The 20,780-nt window shown below is 39.8% G+C and overlaps 1 protein-coding gene across 3 annotated transcripts in view; it reads left to right on the top strand.

The window, feature by feature from the left end:
* The first annotated feature begins 1,259 nt into the window (after positions 1–1,259).
* Positions 1,260–20,780, top strand: part of RBMS1 (RNA binding motif single stranded interacting protein 1) — a 148,203-nt gene continuing 128,682 nt past the window's right edge. For 2 of the 3 annotated variants that reach the window (XM_086750901.1, XM_086750899.1), the window contains exon 1: positions 1,261–1,565. In XM_086750901.1, coding sequence (XP_086607027.1) covers positions 1,491–1,565 — 75 coding nt within the window. In that variant the 5' untranslated portion in view covers positions 1,261–1,490. Of the gene's footprint in view, positions 1,566–20,780 lie in introns of all 3 variants that reach the window. The other variant, XM_086750900.1, reaches the window with a different exon arrangement.

The raw sequence follows: 20,780 nt of genomic DNA, 5'->3' as shown, positions 1-20,780 counted from the left end.
GGATGGGGCATCCACCACCTCTCTGGGCAACCTGTTCCAGTGTTCTACAACTCGCATTGTAAAAAATTTTTTCCTAATATCTAATCTAAATCTACCTCCCTCTATTTTAAAACCATTACCCCTAGTCCTGTCACAACAGGCCCTACTGAACAGCCTCTCCCCATCTTTCATGGCTGCACAAAGCCTGCCTTTGCATCTGGGATGCTTGTAGATCCTTAGTTTTTTTAATCTTTCTTTCCACTATTATCACATTTAGCTTGGCTGAAGCTAAAACACTCAGAAATTTTGGTGGACCTTACATATATGTTTTATTAATAAAACAGTGCTGCAAAAATGATTGTGATTAGAGTGACGGAGAAACAGTATCTGCTTAATACTCTGACAATCAGTTTATCTTCAGGTAGGAAAAATGACAGGTTTGTCAGAAGTGAACCCACTGGGCTAAGGGTTTTTTTTACAAATACCAGTGGATTATGATGTGCTGGTAGTCCCTGCTCCTAATATTTGGGAAATTGTCTTTCAGAGAGAAAATGTGAAAAGTGAAAAAATAACTACTATCGACCAGAACAGGAATGTTTCCTGTTTGGGAATGAAGTGTACTCGGCACCGCTGGCGAAAGTACAAATTTAAGGATGTGTGATGGGCCAGACAGAGAATCTGCTCTGGTGTTGTGGTCGCTGTTCTGTAAAGTGATTTTAAGCACTGCAGTCCCTTCTGCTCCGGGCAGATAAATGGACCCTCTACCGCCAGGCAGAGCCGCAGCCAGACGCACTTTTCCCAAACTGTCTCCGATTCTCCCCTGAAGCCTGCTCCCTGCACCACTGCTCGGCAGCGAGATGCACAAAGCGTAAAGGCGATAACAAAGCACAACCCGGCTAATTAGGTCAGAGCCGAGCCCTGTGCTGATGTGACCACTGCAGCCGCCCTCGCCCTCCTCCTCCTCCGGAACGTGGAAAGCCCCCGCTCCGCTCCCCGCCGGGCACGGCAGCTTTTCCCGGCGCTGAAGCGGCCCTTCCCTCCCGGCCGCCCCGCGGGGTCTGTCCTGCCGCCGGGCCGGGCCCGGGGCTCGCACGGCGGGGCCAAGCGCCGCCCCTCGCCCCTCTCTCCCTTTCTCCCCCTCCTTCCCTCCTCCCTCCGCCCGCCCTGCCCCGCCGCCTGGCACCGCCACCGCCGCCGCGCCCGCCCCGAGCGCTGCCCGTGCCGCCGCTCCGCCAGCCGGCCCGGCCCGCTCCTGCTGCTGCCGCCGCTGCTCGGCCTGGCCCCGGCCGGGCGGGGACTTGGCAGGAACTCCCGGGGAGAGAGAGAGCGAGAGTGCCTGCCGCCGCTCCGCTGTGGCTTTTGGGTGGAGGAGGAGGAGGAAGGTCTGGGCTCGGCCGAGGAGCAGCAGTCGCCGGAGAGGAAGAGGCAGGAGGAAGAGACAGACGGAGAGGCGGCTGGAGCCCCCCAAAGTGCCCCCCCGTCCCTGCACTGCAGGCTGCATTTCCAGCTTCATGGGCAAAGTGTGGAAACAGCAGATGTACCCCCAGTACACCACCTACTACTACCCCCAGTATCTGCAGGCGAAGGTAGGGTACGGCGCGGCGGGTCTGCGGCTGGCCGAGGCCGAGCCCGGGGTGGGGCTCCGCGACGCGGGGCACGGCCCGGGGCAGACGGTCCGGTTGCACCGGGGTGGGAGGGGGACGGAGACAGGAAAGAGCCGGCAGCCCCTTCCTGCCGCCCGCCGCCGGCCCGGGAGCGCCGCCGGCAGCCCCCGGGCCCCCCACCGGGCTCCCGCCCCTTCCCCTGGCTCCCGACCGTGCCGTCTCCCGACCTGTCTCCTTCCCCCTCCCGCCGACGGTCCCTCCTCTTCCCCAGGGCTCTCGGCGTGTCTCCTCCTTCCCAACCACCTCCTCGGCCACCCGGCTGCAGAGCCGAGCCGTGCAGGGCCCCCGCTCCCGCCTCCTCCGCGATCGCGGGGAAAGGAGCCGAACTTTAGCGGGCAGGCTCCGCAGCAGGGCCCACCGCTGCCCGTCCCCGCGGTACCGGCTGGGGCGTGGGTGCTCCGACATCCCGGGGGGCGGCGGGGCGTGCTCAGTGCCGTGATTCTGCTCAAACGCGGACAGCCAGGAGGCTGCCGGACTGGGATGGATCCTCATTGTCTGGAGTGGGACCTTTGCGAGCTGCCACCTCGCAGTTTACGAACTGGATTAAAAACGCGTTAAGGGTCCAGCTCCTGATGGTTAATGTTTTACACGGGTAGCTGTTTTTTTCAGGAAATTTGATTTTAGTAGTTCTGTTTCGAGTCTGTAAGGGCAGGCAGCCCCACTGCTCTAGAAGCATCATGCTGCAAACTGGCAGATGCAGAGGTGGTTGCATCAGCTGTCTGGAACATTTAGCACAAGCCTCTCCAACCACCACTGTCACTCCTCACAAATCAAAACAGACCCATACGAGGCTTCAATGTGTGAACTTTTTTTAGAGGTTATAGCCGTGGTGTGGGGTTTTTTTTTTGGTGGTGGTGGTTTTTTCTTTTCTTTTTTTTTTGGGGTTTTTTTTTTTTTTTTTTTTTTTTTTTTTTTGCTATTGAAGTGTCCTGCCTGTGTGGCAATGACAGGACAGTAATTCCCTTCTCTTTATCTGATAGGCTCTTCTTTTTATTGTGCTCTGTGTTACTATATTGTGGAATGTAATTTACACCGCTTGGCTGAAAAATAAATTTAAGTTTGACAGTCATGAGACGTTTTACAAGTCAGCAATGAGGAGGCTTTGAAATGTGCTTTCATATATACAGAAATTGATAGAAATATGATGAAGGTCTTTAGGTGATTTGAAATGAGTAATCTCTTAAATGTGTAATGGACATCAGGCTAAACAGTACAGTCTGTAGCCATTTAAGGATTATGCTGCAGAGTAATCACTTCAGTGCTGTGTAGATAGATATATTTAATGCCTTATTTTAAAGAAAGGTAGAGTGCCTAAAGGACAGCCTTTTGCATCACTTAGCTGTATGACTGTATAAATATTCTCAAATAAAAAAAAGTCTTTGTTCAGAAACTTTTACCTTCAAGATTTTGTGTGGCATTAGTAAGTTATGAACCAAATACAAAACATTGAATGTATATAAAGCAATGTCACTTGGCTTTTTTGACCTGTAAATAATTGAAGAGGGAGATAAACTGTAAGAGCTCACTGTAGTTATTAGAGTATGATCTTAGAAATCCATGATCCTATGAGAAAGCTTGATGGACCATCTTTTGAAAACGTTTCCTGTACAGATAATTTAATGTTGATTTGTATTACAGTCAATGACATCTTCAAAACATCTTGCAGTCTTTGCTATAAAATTATACAGCCTGAAATTACATTACTCTGTTTCAGCAGAGAGAACACACAGCCATTTGACCTGCACACATGAAATCAAATATCTGGGATCCAGTGAAAGTTTCCTGTTTTCAGAGATCTTGATTTTATAAAAGAAATAAAAGAAAAAAGATGGCTCCTTGATGTAGATAAAAGGACCGGTAACTGTAAGTTTCGATATTCAAGTATGGAGAATTCAGTCATATAAGTGATCTTCTCACTATGGATCCTCTCTGAACACATAGAAAAATTAATTTAATTCATAGTTTTAATCTGTTCTATTCTTTGGGCCCTAAAATAACCCATTGACCAGTACATGAACTATTTCAGTAATTCTGGAGAAATCTCTGGATTTTGTTCAAGACAAATTGTAATAGAATTGAATAGCCTTTGCCGAATGTATGATGGGTAATGGTACATGATTACACTGGGAGAGGTAAGAGATTTTGAAACTAGAAGTTTTGCTTCCCATCTTATCCTTATTTAAGTAGTGATGGAAAATCTGCTGACTAATAAACTGCAAATAGATAATTGGGAGATGACAGGAATTGCTTGAAGATGGATTTTTCTGTAGAGAGCTCAAAAATACTCATTATAAATTGCATGCATTCCTAATGGCTCTTTAGGTTAAAATGCTGATGTGGTCAACTATTTTAATTGCTACAAAATATGTTATAGATTTTAAAAACAGATTTTGTATTTGCCTGTTATGATCTTCACAATCTTATTCATGAAGTATTCAAGCCGGTTCAGTTATCTAGTCTGAGAGGAAATATAAACATTTGCTGTGATTCAGCACCTCCCTCCCCCTAATCTTAGGGAGGTCAGCATCAAAATAGATTAGTGCAACCATGGACTTAAATGAAATGAACAAACTAAACATTGGAAGAAGGTGTAAGACTTTTAATGTGAAAAATCAGTATGGCAATGGAAATAGTTTGAAATGGTTTCAAGTTGAAGCTTGTAAAACCTTCTGTGTTTTTGGGACTGCCACAGTTTTTACTCTGGCAAATGATGTATTTGACATATCTGTTAAGTTTTTGTGTCTTCTAACAAATGTGTGTTTTAAGACAGGTCCTATATTGCAGCATTGTATGGTGCGTGAGAGAGCATCAAAAATATTTTCCAAGTTCAATGGATGTTTCTAAAGGTTTAGATACTTTCTTTAACAATATTTCTGTAACATTGCTTTTCAAATTTCAACTCAGTTATATTTCATTTCCTTACCCAGTATTTGATTTGTAATGAAGAGATTCTGTATTTCAACATTTTAGAAAATTATGTTAATTAAGATTGTATGTGTTTTAGTAATGCTTAAAGGCCTCTCTGACCAGGAGTAAAGTCTGACTATGCTAGGCAAAGTATTATAACATTTAACAAGACAGAGTACACATAAACAAATATAAATGTATATATACATCTTCAGGCCATAATATGTTTGGTTTGGTCAAGTAAGAAAGAAAAGTGAATTTGTGTTTTGTTTTTGTTACCTAAATCTCAAATGGAATTCAGGGACATGATGCACACAACAAATTACAAATAAATTGTGATAACTAGCTGTATTACTGGTTTCTCCTTGGACGGTAATGCAACAATGTGACTGATTTCACAGATAGGTTTCTGTATCATAAAGGAAATTTCTTTGTATAAGAGAGAGTTAGTAGAAAGCATCAATGTTTTCTATAGATAGCATGATTCATTTAAAATGCAAGCATTTAATAGACATAGATAATATCTGATACTTGAATTCTATTTCTTTTGTATGGTATTAGGTAACAACAAACCAGAAGAAATGAAATCTTGTGAATCTTGTTAAACTGCCTTAGAGTGGGCTTCTAACTGTGTAATTTGGTAGCTGCAAAATTAGTGCCCTGGCAGCTATGAAAAGAACTAATATTTCTAGAAATTTGTGTAGGTTTGTAGGCAGGACTGTGGAGTGATGCAAACTTGTAGTGAGCAGGCAGATTCTGCCATGTCAGAAACTTATTTTCAGGTTGTTGACAGCAAACTTTAAAATGGGAACATTTCATTTTTATCCAAGCCTGTTGATGGCAGAATGTGTAGGAAATCAGTTAACAGGGAACTTTCTGTAGTGTTACACAAAGCAGATATGAAACTTTCTTATTAGGAGACACTGGATAATCCAGAGTTTGTGTCAGTCTATGACGTTAATAGGCCGATGTAGAACCTTCTGGTTTAGACGCTTCTAAAGCAGAAGCAATAGGACCCTGTAATGGTTTGCTGCTAGTGAATACCTTTACTCACCGCATTCTGTGCCAACAGATCTCTTACCCTTTAAAAAGTTTTACTAGCTTATGAGCTGATTTTAATCAGCATAAGTGATTACTAGTTCTAATCTGTACGTACGAAAGACAAGTTTACAGTAACAGAGAGCATGCGTGTTTATGTTTTTAAGGTTGGATACAAATAATTTGCACGCTTTTTATTGTGGGAAGTTACATTAATTGACAATAATTGTGATCCCTCTGGTTCTTGACTGGGTTTAGAAATCCATTAAAAAAAAAAAGCACAGGTTAGCTGCAGGCCAAGTTTTTGTCTTCCTGCAGTTCCCTGTTAGCCACCTCAGCCTCTTGAATGTGTTCTCTTCCCATTCCGGCCAGGCTGGGATTTTATTGTGGAACTATCCAAAGAATTCCTTCAAAAAGTTATACTACATTGTGGAAGGGAAAGAAAAACTTGATAGTGCTGGTGGTGATCCCTCCAGCTCTATAAAATAATCTGTAAAAGGAGATATAAAATATGGAGAAATTAAGAATGTTCTCTAGAAAATGCATTTTCTCTTCTTCAAAATACCCTGCAACTGGGAGTGCCTGTTTGCATCCATCCAGCAGACAGGCCAGTGACTTTTTGTCACTGGTCGCAGTGATTGTTTTATGCAATTGCTCCAGCTAGTTTAGTTCGTGTGGGGCATCTCTATCCTTGTCCCAGTTATAGCTCTTTTTAGCTTCTGAACTGTAGTTCAGGTGGCTTGCTATGAACTAGGTATACATCTTTCAGAAAGTATTTCTAGAATCTTGCTAAAATAATTTTTATATATGCAAAAGTTTAAGCCTTTCTGGAAATGGGTCAAGCGAAGTTCATAAAAGCTCTGCAAATGTTTGTCCTCCTTGCCCTGAATTTCTCCAGTTTTGAATTACTTTGTATCAGAGCCTCTCTTGAGAAGTAATGTCAGATTAGCCTCTTGGGCAAAATACACGTTAGAAACAGGATGTAACCAGATATATTGTTAATAGTAGTGACTTCAGGAAGGCTTAAACCTAGATAGTCCACACTGGGAGCACTGCATTGTTTGGTGGAATGAAGAAGCATGTATATGAATGTATTATGTACGTTAATGTACATCATTGTAATGAACTAAATAACTCTGATAAAGATTAAAGGTACATGAAGTGTAGAAACGCTTTACAACATCATCATCTTTAAGGCTAGCTTCATTGAAGTCAACAATGGTTTTGCCTTTGATACCAGATGAGCAACATTTTATTTACTAGAAACTCGATTCACGCTTGGGTTATGCTGACCATGCTTAATTTGGGGGTGATTTGCAATGACATGATATTCATAATCTTCACTTTGGAGGAGCAAAAGTTAGGGAGTGCAACATATAGATTGTGTGAGAGGGGCTGGAATCAAGGAGAAGTAGCAATGGCATGAGTAATATGTGCCAATTTTGTATTTTTTCTAGTGAATCTTTTAAAAAGAGTTTTTAAAAAGCCACGACTTTCCTCCCTTAATCCAACCTCCTTAGAGAGAGGAATGGTATAAATATACATACACTAGAGACTGAATTTACAAATGACAAAGTAAAAAATATTTCTCCCACATCATTAATGGTAGAAATGACAGGTTCTTATTAGCTTTGTAATTTCTAGAAGTTTGAGACTAAACTCATCCCTAGAGTACACTGTGCTTGGGGCTTAATTTGATACTGCCTGTGATTTGCCTCATTTAACAAATGTCAACAAAATCTTGGTCCCTCTCCTTGATTCAGTAGTAACTTTACTGCTGATGTATGATTCAGCCCCGGAGTCTGATAGTCTTATGGGACTGACTTTGACAGAAAAGTGATAAACCAATACATAACTTGAAAAAGGCTTGAAAAAAATTATTCAGTGCTGTTTTCCTTTTGTGTTTGATTGTTAACCCCCCTAGGCACCGCGTGTGTTCCAAAACGGTGCCTATGAAGTTTATATCCAGTAGGTAGGCAACAGCTGTAAGAGACCAGAATTACACAATATGTCTGGTTTGTATTTTCTAGCTTTACCTTCAACGCAGGATCCCAAGGCAGTCATGAAAGGTGTGCAACGGGTTTGTGGGGGGAGAAGTTAATTTTCTTTGAATAAAATAGTTCTTTAAAGTATGTTTTCTTTCACAGCTCAAGTGTTACTCTTGGTAATGACTGTAGTTTTTTTTCTCATTACTTTTAAACTGGAGTTGAGTGTAATGTTTAGATTCTTAACCTTATTTGTAAAGGGGACTCTATGCTTCAAAATACTTTGCTTCTAGTTAGAGCATAAAACTTAAGGTCTCCTTCCCAAGGATGAATTTTCTTGAGAGTACATTTCTAAGCTTCCACTTAGTGTTGAAGTAACAAAGAAAAGACAGGCAAAATTATTGAAATTTTCCAATGGAGAATGTTAAAGCATTGTTTTCTAAATCTGTGTTTCTGTAAATACCTTTCAGAAACATATTTAGGATATGCATAAAACCCCACCACCTCGGACATAATATTTAAGCGCTTTCAATTCCAGGCAGCAGTTTGAGCTGTCAGTGTTGATTGCAGATGCATCACTCTTACTCAGAAATGTAATTGATGCTGCTAATCCAGTGCTTCTAATGAAGGACACTTGATTGTGATAGCAGTAAAGTAGTTTGAGCAAAGGTGTAGTAATAAACTGGAAAATAGATCTCAGTGCTGTTACATATTTCAGTTTCAGTCTTCCAAGTTGTCATAATCAAGAGTGAATAACAACAGTTTAAAAAATAAATTGTTTTTCATGAAATTATCCTTTTGGTTTAAGAAGTAGTTCTTTGGAGATATATGCTTAGATTTAGCCAAAAATATGCTCCAAATTATATACTCATTTTTGTTGTATTGTATAGACTTCCTATGGCCTGTGGAAAGTAGTGATCACAACTGTTTCTACTGGAAAATAATCTGCTTTAAAGAAGTGAAAAATGTTGGAAAAACATGCTGGTAAAAATCTGTTCTATCTGAGTTTAATTCATTTCAGTCAAAGTACAGGCACACAACAGATCCAGGTCATGTTTACTGTGGCTAACAGGTGATAATTATTATCTGAGTTGATGTGTTTTCTTAGTCTTCCTCAGCTGACAATACTGAGACCTGCATTTAAATATGATTTCATTAAGTTTTAAGCTGAATTATATTATCTCAGAATTGAGGAAGACAAAGAGCTTGGACATGGGTATAATTAGGTACCATGGTTCACTTATTTCGTGGTAGCTTTTGAAGTCACTGTGCTCTGTTCATGGTGTGAGATCCTAAGAATACATTTAGTCTCAATTGCTCTGACTTGATGAAAACATTTCAAAATATATTTAAGCTAAATTTCTGAAATCTCAATATACACATAAGGCCTGTGAAAAGTGCTTCAGAATCATTCGAGGTAGATAAACAGAACTTACTGATGCAGAATGCAACTCAAAATGTTCAGTGTGACTCTTGTGTGTTGAGAGGAACGTATTGATCTTCTGTAGAGAGGTGGAGTGAACGGGTTTCACTTTGTAGATTTTACTACAGGTTAAGAACTGAATTCCCTTGCTTGTCTCTTGGCAACACACACTGACACAATTTCAATAGCAGTTTATAGGCTGTGGTAGTATCTGTGACCTCTTCTATCCCTCAGGCCTTAGCTACATAATTGCTTTAATTTTACATAACTATGCACAGCAGCCAAAAAGGGCAGTCTTGTCTTTCCCCATCGCCCCCAGCAACTCATTTCTGTCCTTTCCCCTGTGCTGGCACTAGCATTCGTATGATCAGTCAGTGAGCTGAACCAAGAAACCAGTCTGGCTGAAAACTACCCCCCAAACCCCCAACTGTAATACATTTTTGCAATGAAGCAACTAAAGAGATACTTAAGGAGTCTGAGAATTGCACAGCTATGGGTGAAGTTGTCTCTGAGAAAAGTACACCCTCTTGGGTCTCGCTTTTGTACCACAAAGTGGTGATGCTTAACTTTTCTAAATAAAAAGCTTTCCATGTCCTTGGCCAAAAGGGCAAAAGATCCAAGCCGAAGGAAGATATCACAGAGCTGTTGGGTTACCAAAATCTGTTGATTGCATGTATATGCAGGTAACTGCTAGCATAATTTTTCTGTAACTTTATTTTCTCTTTTACTCTTTTAAATTGTGTTACATATTGGTGCACTAAGTGTTAAAACCCCATTTGAGTCTGTCTTTCATTCTTACGACCAATGAGTGTGGAAGGAAGTGTGAAATAAGTTGCTGAGAGGGCTTAAGTTAGGTACAGGCCTGGGAGGAAAGAAAGAATCAAATGTACATGGGACTTCCAGAGGCCTTGTAGCATAGTGTTACATCTAACTTTCCATTTTCAGCACAGTGCAACATTGATATTTTATTTCATTCTGGGGAAAGAGGGGAGAAGGCTGGCACTTCAAATTAGCAGCAGCTGCAGAATTAAGACAAGGGTGTTAGTGACTCATTTGGAAAAGTACTAGCTAAAACATTCTGTCTCCTAGAAAAAAAAAAAAACATTTAAGAAGGGTTTATGATATAAACATTGAATTTCATGGATAGTGCCTGTGACCTGCTGGTTTCTTCTGGGTAGCTTTTCTGATTAGTGACCACTTGCTTTTGACAATTGCATATTAAAGTGAGGAGAATACATGGGGACATTTTGGAGGGGGAAAAACTTCTGTTAACAGGGTCAAAGACTGCCTCTTACTTCTTTTGACCCAGTCAGTTAGACAAAAAATTCAGATTCTTATTGTTCCAGGTAGAAGGAAAAAATGGTGATACTTAGTTGTTTCTTTGATGTTTCTGAATTATTGACAGAGAGTAGTCAAAATCCAATTTCCCCAGACACAGGGATCTTGAGTAACAGAAGCAGTTTCTTTGTTCTCAGTCCCAAATTCCCTTCCCTAGTTCACTATTCTCTCTTTGTAGGCCTTTTACAGGACCATATACTCAGTGTTTAGGTTGTTCTCTGCTCTTTCCATATCTATATTTGGGTGAGTTTTTTTCCTTCCTCTGATGAATATGTGCATTTCCCTGTTTATACCCAGGTCCTACAAATGGCTTTATTTAGCTTTAAGAAGAGAAGGCTAAGGGGAAATCTAATTGCTGTCTAAATCAATCAAATAAGAATGTGTAGATAAGGTGGAGCCAGACGCTTCTTAGAGATGCACAGGGATAGGATCACAGGACAATTCAGGTTGGAAGGGACTTCAGGAGCTCTCTCATCCAACTTTCTGCTCAAAGCAGGGTCATCTAGAAGATCAGACCAGTCTGCTCAGGGCATTATCCAGTCTGGTCTTGAAAGCCTCCAAGGATGGGGATGCACAGCCTCTCTGCACAACCAGTTCCAATGCTGGCTGTTCTTACCGTGATTTTTTTTTTTTTTCCTTATTTCCAGTCTGAACCTCTCTTGTTTCAGTTTATGCTCATTGACTCATCCTCACACCATGCACCACTGTAAGAACCTGGCTCGTTCTCTTTGATAATAATAAATGATAATAAACCTCAGAGGTTTCCACTCTGCAAATGGAAAACAGCTATTAAGTCCCACCAAAGCCTTGTCTTCTCCAGACTGAACAAGTCCAGTTCCTTCAGCTTTTCACAGAGAATGTGATCTAGCCTCCAGCCATCTTGACAGTCCTTCACTGAACTTGCTCCAGCTTATCAATGTCTTTATTTCACTGGAGGCCCAAAGCTGCCTATAGTATTGTAGATGTGGTCTGTCAGATGGGGGGATAGTCACTTCCTTCACCTGAAGGCAGCCCAGGAGGCACACCTTACTGCCAGAGCACGCTGCTGGCCTGCGCTCAGCTTGCTGTCTGCCACAGCCCCCAGGTCTGTTTCAGCACAGCTTCTCCCCAGCCAGTCAGTCCACAGCCCGTATCACTGCAAGGGACTCTTCCTTCCCAGGTGCAGAACTTTGTACTTCTCTGATATAAAAATGTTACCCAGGATGTACCTTTGTAACGCTCCACTTGGTTCTGGCCTCCAGGTAGAGTATAACCCATTAACTGCGATTCTCTCAGCCTGACCATCCTGTTAGTTTAATTCCAATCTAGTTGTCTGCATGTGCAGACTATAATGTATCTACCTTGGGTCCACAAAAATAGCAACACACAATGTCAAAGTCCTTGCTAAAATCAATGTGAATGACATTCACTGCTCTCCCCTTATCTACAGACCTAGTAGTTTTATCATAGAAGCAAATAGGTAGAGGATGCAACACAATGGACACAAGTTCTGACCTGAGAAAATTTTAATTAGATCTGAAGAAAATTTTTATCACCATAAGGGTGGCCAAGCACCTGGGCAGGTGCCAGGAGAGGTTCTGGAATCTCTTGGAGACAGCAAAAACTCAAATGGACAAGGTCCTGAGCAACCTGATCTAATTGAACCTGCTCGTGGAGGGAAGCTGGACTAGATGACCAGCAGACGTCCTTTCCAAACTAGTGTGTGATTCTAGAAGGCAGACCGTCATTGTAAGCTGTGACATGGTATTTGGAAAGGAAAGGTATAGAAGGAATTTCCCTTTTCTGTTTTACAGAACATGCATTCTACAAATATGCAAATGACATTTCAATAATCTCTTCAGCATGCAAATTCCCTTATCCCATTTTAGCAAATATCTTGTTTAAGCTGCTTAAAATATAAGGTTTTAGGTTTGTCTGTTTGTTTTTCTCCTGGCAGAACATTATAGTGCTACGAAACTATGCTGTAAATTGTGACAGACGTGTGTACATTCTCATACCAAACCACTTCTGGAGGCTGACATTTCTTGTTCCAGCACCAAACTTGAATTTGTTGATAAGTTTTTGTCTTAGACATGGATTAAAAATTAAATAAAACAATAATTAACTCCACATCAAATCTTGTTTCTTTCCAAGCAGATATTCAGAGGAACAGCAAAGAGTACTGAGGAAGGCAGTGTTCTGACTTTCTAGTAGAAAAAAATTGGAAGAATTAGTGTGTTCCTGTTGCTCTTCACTGACAGTTCTGCTATATCTCAAGTGACTTTTCTTCTAAGTTACAGTAAGTTCATCAGCTGCAGAAGCTTTGCATATGTGAAGGGCTTCCAAACCCACACACCCAGCTTCTTTAGCCCACTCTGCTTTTATTAGCACTTCTTTCCAGTGTCTTTTATATACTCACTCCCCCATATTTTCTAAGGCTTTTCAATGGCAGGTATAATAATAGGAAGATCTCATGATCCCAAACCTTGAAGTTAATCTTAAAGATAGTGCTTCTACTAGATCTTAAAAAAAACCATAAATCACATGTCAGCCAGATTGATAATGAGAAAAAGAAATAAAACCCACCAAATGTCAGTTCATTTTTACACTGCTAACTAAATAATGTGATCGTGGTTGTTCATTAATTCTGAAAACCAGGTTTCTTGTTGGGTGCCAGAATATATATTTAGAGACATAAAACGGGATTAAGTTGGCCTTAAGATGACTTCCTCATGGCCACAAAGTTGCGGAGACCGCACCATTATCACTCCAGGTCATTATCACAGAAAATAAATTACCTAATTGAACACTTCTTTATTTCTTTTTATGCTAGAATGTTTACCTTGATGGTGACTGGGCTATCTGAACATTAATAAAAGTGAAGATTTTTACAAAAATACAGAATTGGGAACAAATGAAGAGATATTTGTGCACTGGGGATATTCCTGCTTTTAGGAATTTTAAATACTATTCTTGACTTTTATTTAGTTGAGGGCTTGGGACTAGGGAGGAGTGTTATCCAGCATCTAACATGTACATGCTAAGTAGCCATGCATCTTTCTGGGAGAAATAGCAAAAACACGTGGTTAAAATGAAAGAATAACAGACGTTTACTTTGCCGTGTTGCCCCTAAAAGGGCAGAAAAACAACTATGCATATTTTATATATGCTACCACTTTCCTTCTTTTAAAACTGAAAGTAGAATCCATGTCAGATGAATAATTGAATAATGAACAAATGAATAATTAATACTTTTTTTTTTACTCATAAGAAATATAATGGGTCATTTTCCGTGCTTGCTTACACTCTATTTAGCTCTCTCAAGGTTAGTATAAATGGCTCCTCTTTTACTGGTATTTATATGAAGTTTAGAAATGCATGTATATGTTGAACAACGGAACTCATGGCATTTCTGCAGCAGACCTTTAAGAGTAGGGATTTCTCTGAATGTTGTGTTCCAAAATGAATTCTGTCTTTCTCATTGTCTCTCAGGGAAGCGTGCTGCATCTCACCCAATTGCTTTTGTCATCTAGGGAGGATGCTGCAGATCTCAGTGCTCGGGTGGTGGCTGCTAATACTTGTATGTATTTTAAAAATGTGTTGGATATATAGTTTAGTTTAGATTTACCTGATAATTTTAGAAAATATTCAGTGTTGATTCAGTTTTCTTGATTGACTTAATTATTGTTATTCTTTCATTCTTAACAGTGTAGTGTCTACTCTGCAGGATAGCCTGTGCTTCAGGACACACAGATATTGGGCAATCTAATGAAGCATGTATGCGTGCGCATTACTTATAAAATATTCTGGGTTGCTGTCTGTATAATGAAGGCATTCATGTGTAAAATGGGCACTTCGTTGTGATTTTTTCATAAATTAAGACCTTAGTCCTTCTCTAGTATTGAGCTCCATGTGTTCTCTAATTTAAATGGCCATAGAATCTAGTCTTTCCAGAAAAAAAAAACATGCACCAGAATCTTGCTTTTATTTTATCTCAAGAAATAAGAAACATTCTAACATTTATTTTCATATTTATTTAATTACAACCCCCCATTTTTCAATTTCAATGAGCTGCAAAATCTCCAGACCATACCAGACTATTGCTCATGCCATCCTATAGCTTTAAAGCTGAGTTCAGGAGCCATTTGCTCTGGATCCCTTTGGCGATGGGAGAGAAGGCTCACGGGTATCAAGGCCTGTACACAGATCTGAGCAACTCGGGCTTTCCTAATTACTGGTGGGTGTCAGGAGACTGAGCTGGGATTTCTGGGAGTAGAAAGCTGAGAGCCACGCCTGGGAATGACAAATATTTCACAGTTTTAGTGAGAATCTTTTGGTAATTGATACTTTTAGGAATAGCATCTGGAAAAGAGGAAAGGAAAGCATAGCTCAGGATACCAATGAGATAACAATGGAGAAGTAGTCTGGTTTCTGTAATTTTATATAATCTTGGCTTCACTGAAGCAACAGACGCCTTTGGGAGAACTACCTGCCGTTAATCCTTACTTCTGCATTGAGACCCAGCGCAGCCGGTCACAGGAGCGTGGGTTTGCGCAGAAGGGAGGTGGTTCCCCAGGGCAGATCCGCTTTGCTTGCTTTGCCCTGCTAGCATTGAGCTTATCTCTGGAAGTGGGTTAAACGGGCTCTTCAAGCTGGCTATAGACTTGTCTCTTGAGCCTTGTGTTGTCATTTGAGATAGGAAAAAGGTGAGTGAAAATCAAAACTGGATGGAGGGAATATACAAGGAAAACTAATTTTAAAAGAGGAAAATTGCTGTAGAGAAGAGATAACGGAAAAGAATAAGAGAGAAAAGAGCAGAGCAGAGCAAAGGCACAGTTCAGTGGAGAGACTGTGGCCTGTGTGTGCCAGAGCATGGCGCAAGAAGACACTTCCAGCTGCCAGGCCGTCCACGGGGAGTTGCATCTCCAACAAAAGGAGACTGAAGGCGGTATTCTGCAAGGACTCCTTCTGAGGACTGCTAAAGTTCAGCAAGAATTAAAGGTTATTTTTACAAAAACAATGGAGGATTTCGGGGAACAGACAAGCAAGACCTCTGGGAAAGGCCTTGTTTTGTAGAGATTGTGAGAGGACAAAAGGTGCTCGTGGGGCAAATTTGGCAGTTATCTTTGCCGCTAACTGATGGATGTTTTTTCTGCAGCCATATTGTGATACTGTAGACATATGTTACAGAGGGAAACTCCTAGGAATTGAAGATTTTGCCATTTCTTTTTATTTCTTGTAGCTTAAACATCTGCTTTCTTATTAGACTGAAACTAGAGTAAGTGCAAGGACTTCCTGAACACACTCCTAAGTGACGTGGTGTTGTTGCTGTTCTTTTTGATATTGTATATGTTCAGAAATTTTCTTATCCCAATAGGCCTGGCATGAATCTGAATCCAAGAAAATACACACTATTGCAAAGACAAAATGGAGTTAATATCCACTTAGCAGCCAGAACATCACTATACCATATCACACACTGCTCCTGGCAAAAGTGGCTAAACAAAGAAAAAATCAGAAGGCATCCATCTCAATATAAAAATTAGAAAAGTATGCATGGAAAAGAGAGTTCAGTTGAAATTATACAGTATATCAGTCAGAGTGAAACTTTGACTTTATAGCAGCATATTTTTATGTCTTTATACACACAGAGACATGCTTTCTTATATGGAAGTTGTCATTGTCCATTTGTCCAGTTTGTGCTATGTGCCAGAACACTTCTGTGTCCAAGCCCGCTGTTCGGGTCACATGTCCGTCAGCTCAGGGACTGAGGTCCATCCTGGCAGCCTGAGCAGATCCAGTGTTTGGACTAGAATTAACGTTCCAGCCTGCGTTGGTGAGTGGCAAGGTGGGCTTTCTAGTTAGATTAAGATCACTTGGAGGGAAAAGCAGGACTAGGAGAAGGTTTGAAGTGTTAGAGTTACTACCAGAGAATAGCATTTTCAGTTCCTGTAACTGACATGGGATGATTTGCATATTTTAATTCATATTTTTTATGAAGTGGCCAGAATGACTCTCAACTTTGCTGTGGCCTTTGCAGGTGGTGGAGATCATCATATTACAAAGGGGTAACACAGAGATTGTATTTTTCTATCACAGCTTCATCACTGTGGAGCAACAAAGCGTGAAAAAGGGCTTCAGTTTTATGAAGAAGGAGTCACAAATAATAAATAGTGATTTTGCACTTTGAGTATGCTATCCTGAAGCCATAACTACATCTGATCAAGAGAAGATCCTTTTTATTTTGTTCAGGTTTAATGTCTCTTTTTTGGTGGCTTTTGGTTTTGATTCTTTTCATTGATTTTTAATCATGGGTTGTATTGGTGATGTTAGCCCTCAAAAAATGATAAAATCCCAGAGTTTTGCAGCATATAGTTTCATCCTCCATCTCTCTCATGTGCAGTGATCCTCTGAGCATGGTATTTGGCATCCAGTTCCTTTATTGTGACAGCAGGGATCTTTGAGAGGTAACTGCTTTGAAAGCACCGTGCACAATACTAACAGCAAGCACTGGTGGAAGGCCAAGTATAAGGATTTTTTAGGTATTCTGGAATAATTATCCTCAAATAATTTCAAGTGAGCAGAGCTTTCTTCTTGAATAAGAGTACCATTGTCCAAAACAGCTTAATCCACTTTCAAAGCCAGCTAAACAAGAAAAGGCATTCTTACTCTGAAATGTGATTGCCTTCTCATGGTGTTACTGATAAATGTTGTTATGTTTTAAACGGTTAATCTGATACAATTTTTATGCATACATGAGGCTTCAGTTCCTACTTCTTTCCAAGACAGAGTCTTAAAGGTCTGATGATACTGAAGTAAACACACTGGAGTGTTAGAGAGTAAAAGCTATCAAGGGTGTGGAATATTGACGCTAACAAGATTTAGAGTTTGTCTACACTTAAAAATGTAATGGAAGTTATAAGGAAATACTTTTTTTGAATTATTGAGTGTTATAAATTCCCATATAGATGTTCACATATCTACACGTCCGTGTCGGGGGTTATTTCAGAGTAGTTCTGGTGAATTTCCAAATGTAGACAAGACTTAATTAAGCTGATTTCATGTGCTGAACTCAGGTCAACTAAAACTCTATTAACTGTACTGTCCTCTAATTAATAATTTTAATAGTTTTAATTATATTACTAAATCCAGTAATACCAGAAGTAAATAAACGTACCATAAATATTTATTCACTTCACTAAGTGAGCATCTTGCCCACATGCAGTATTCAGGACTGGGCTCCAGAGTACTTGGCAGAGCACACATAAGATTTCTCCACGTTCTTTTTGATATCTCCTTTCTTGAAAATTGTAAGTACTGAAGTTACATGAGTATCTTGAATTTAATTTTAAATTGAAAGGTTTCTACAATATGCAGTAGTGCAAAACACAAGTAATTACATGAATGCGTGTATCATAATTATATTAACACACTTCTATTAAATAGTAGTAGTTTTATAAATAAAAAGTTATGTTATACAGAAGAATGGATATCAAGTTGCTTAGCTTTATAAAAACCACATCTACAATGATGTATACATATGTTTAATTTAATTACTCTAAGTGTTGGCATGAGAGACCAACTCTACTCAGTTATAGCCCTGTAATTGGAGGGGAATGGAGTTAAAAAAGTAATGCAGAGACTCTAAATACAGAAAAAACTCAGTTGTAGTCTGCAGCATATTCTACTTTTGTGACTTTTATGGACTTCAAAGACAATTGTATATTTGCATCCCAGGGCAGAAATTGGCTGTGTGCTTGGAAGCATGAAATCTCTCAAGGTAATACTTCATAACTATGGAATGCATCCCATGACTGATATGTAGCTAAGAACTGAGAATCAAATTACACATTACAAATAGTTGAAATTAAATATTTTTCTAGTAAAAGAGAACATTATACTGCGTAAACAATGTTTTCTTTTTCTAGGGATGCACTGGAGCATAAATATATGAAGCATTCAAACATGCATGTTTGTATTTCCTGCTTTTTTTTTTTAAGTATAGTAAAATTTCTTGAAGAAATAATAATTTTTTTCTTGAGTTAATTTATTAGAGTTTTATGTTTGACTCTTGTAAGCAGTTATTTTTCATTTACTTTTACATTTGCCTTTTCTTCACTCCAATTAAGCTTGGAATTTCTGATCTTAAGCAGTTAATTTCCAGACATACAGACCTACTTCAGCAAGGAAGGCGCAAACATCCCTAAATTTTTATTGGCATCTGAGCAGAAGCATCCACTAAGGCTCTTTCAGTGGTCTTCTATTAAAAACAGAAGTTACTGAAAACAAAAAATAGATTGTTAAACTTTGTTGTCTATATTAGTGCATCTAATCGAAGATCAGTAAGAATTACCTGACTGTTGGTTTTCACAGTGGTCCAGACCATTACAGGTGCAGAAGAGCTATGTTTTACGCTCAAGTGGATACACCTTCGGTAGTGTCAACTCCACTCACTTTTCCTGAATCCATTCCCAGTACAAACTGAAGCCCTGCACTGGTCAGGTTTCATGGGGAGTATTGGACTCCATCCATCTCATCTTCTTCCCATGATCCTCCTGCCTGTCTGAAGCATGGTTGTACCAGATGGGCAAGGTGATGATCATGATTTTGGCTAAAGAGCTCTCATAGCTGGGGAGACCCTTCTCTGTTGTCCTTGATCAATGTAAGGAATTGCTGAGGATCCAGCCAAAAGTGCAGAAAGCAAATTCTTGTGGGAAGTAGAAAAGGATATTTATTTGAAATAAAATAAATAGTAAAGGAAATGCAGATTTCCTTATATTTGTTATTTTACCTGAGGTTCTGTTCACATGAGCCCAGGTGGTCAGGAGGATTTTCTCTGGAAGCCGAGTTTGCCACTGCATGTGACAGACTGCAAGGTACCTGCTAACTGATTTAGCTTCTCAGTTGTTACTCTTCATATTATTAAAGCACCCTGACAGCCCTCCACACAGGTCAGGAATCCTTTGCACGAGGTGCATGACTGCCACAGAGGCTTTCATGTCTCAATAAAACACAGGAGACAGGATGGACTTAGGAGGGTATAAGCAAACTGGGTAGTAGTAATGTTTTGTGTGATAATCTGTGGGTTTAAGGCAGGCTACTCCTTTTTAAAAACTTTGTTGCATAATGTGCATTCAATATCTTGTGACTAATGGGTACTATTAGGGAAATCTCAATAGTTTGGGAGATAAAGTCAGACTTGTTAGAGGCCTGATAAAGAACAAAGCAACACATTCATCTCATTGTCCAAAGAACTATACATACACCTCAGTTCCAACAAAGCGAGATGTTATTTTTTACTAATACGTAATTTGTATCAACTTTAACAACCTTCACCTAGGTGTCACAATCTTAAAATGCTTAATCATGGGAATAGCATTTGGAACTATTCATGTAGTTAAGAATATTCACATGATTAAAAATTTGAAGTTCTACCTGACCTCTGCAGATCAAGTCTGAAGTATTTTGCCTGTCTCTACCATAGCTCCGAATTATCTAGATTCTGACAAACATGTCAATAAAAATGTAGGTGTGTTGAACTTTGCATAAGTTTTTACACATATGTAGTTGAGGTTGGAGATATACTATACTGGTTATTCAGTTATGTTGCAAAATAAAAGCCAGCTACAAAAAGCAAATCTTGCAGCAGTCATCCACGAAAAGGGATTTCACATGAAGACTGCATTTGTATGAAATCTGATTGCTGTTTCTTCAGTGAAATTTTGCTGTCCTGCTGAGCATAAAATACAGAAGCACTTGCATAATAGGAACTAGAACACTGTAAGTTATGTCCTTTGAACAATAAATGAACTTTCTTCTTATATTGAACTGAAGTCTTGGAATGTAGCGTTCTTTGTCTCATAACTGTCTGCCTACACACACCCAGTCTGCACTTCTAATAACAACTCGCCGTTGAAGGAGCACACGTCCTATATTTTTGGCCTCAGCTCTATATTTTTGTAGTGGAAGATGTCTTTACATTAACAAAAATAACTTCATAATGATTATACATTAGAGTTAATGGTGCCAGCTTTACATTAATATGTACATACATACTTGTTAGAACATGATTGATATTTTCAGAGTAACCATACAGTTTGTGGAACTATTAAGTGGTTTTGGCTCCATTAAAATATTCAACATCTTTGTTGAATATGCACTTTTTTTTCCTATTAATCTAATATTGTCATTTGTTAGGCTGTGATGAATATGTTCTCCAGACAAGCTAACAAAAGATAAGAGATCAGTTCTCTGTCCAGGAAAATGACACCACGTAAACAGAATGTTAGACCAGGGCTTGAGAGGACAGCCCGTCATTTGGTGAAAGAAAAAAGGTCAGCCCGGTATGATATCTCTAACTGTGCTTCAGGACAGGTAAACATAAAATCGTACAGAAAAGCAATTGTCATTTAAAGCTAAGCGTAAAAAGTATAAGCTTCATTATTGTGCTGATCTGGATGAACCTTA

This window comes from Chlamydotis macqueenii, chromosome 6 (genome assembly GCF_036417535.1).
Source record: "Chlamydotis macqueenii isolate bChlMac1 chromosome 6, bChlMac1.mat, whole genome shotgun sequence".
Taxonomy (NCBI): Eukaryota; Metazoa; Chordata; class Aves; order Otidiformes; family Otididae; genus Chlamydotis; species Chlamydotis macqueenii.
Note: the sequence above shows the minus strand (reverse complement) of the source record. Positions and strands in the feature narration are given on the sequence as shown.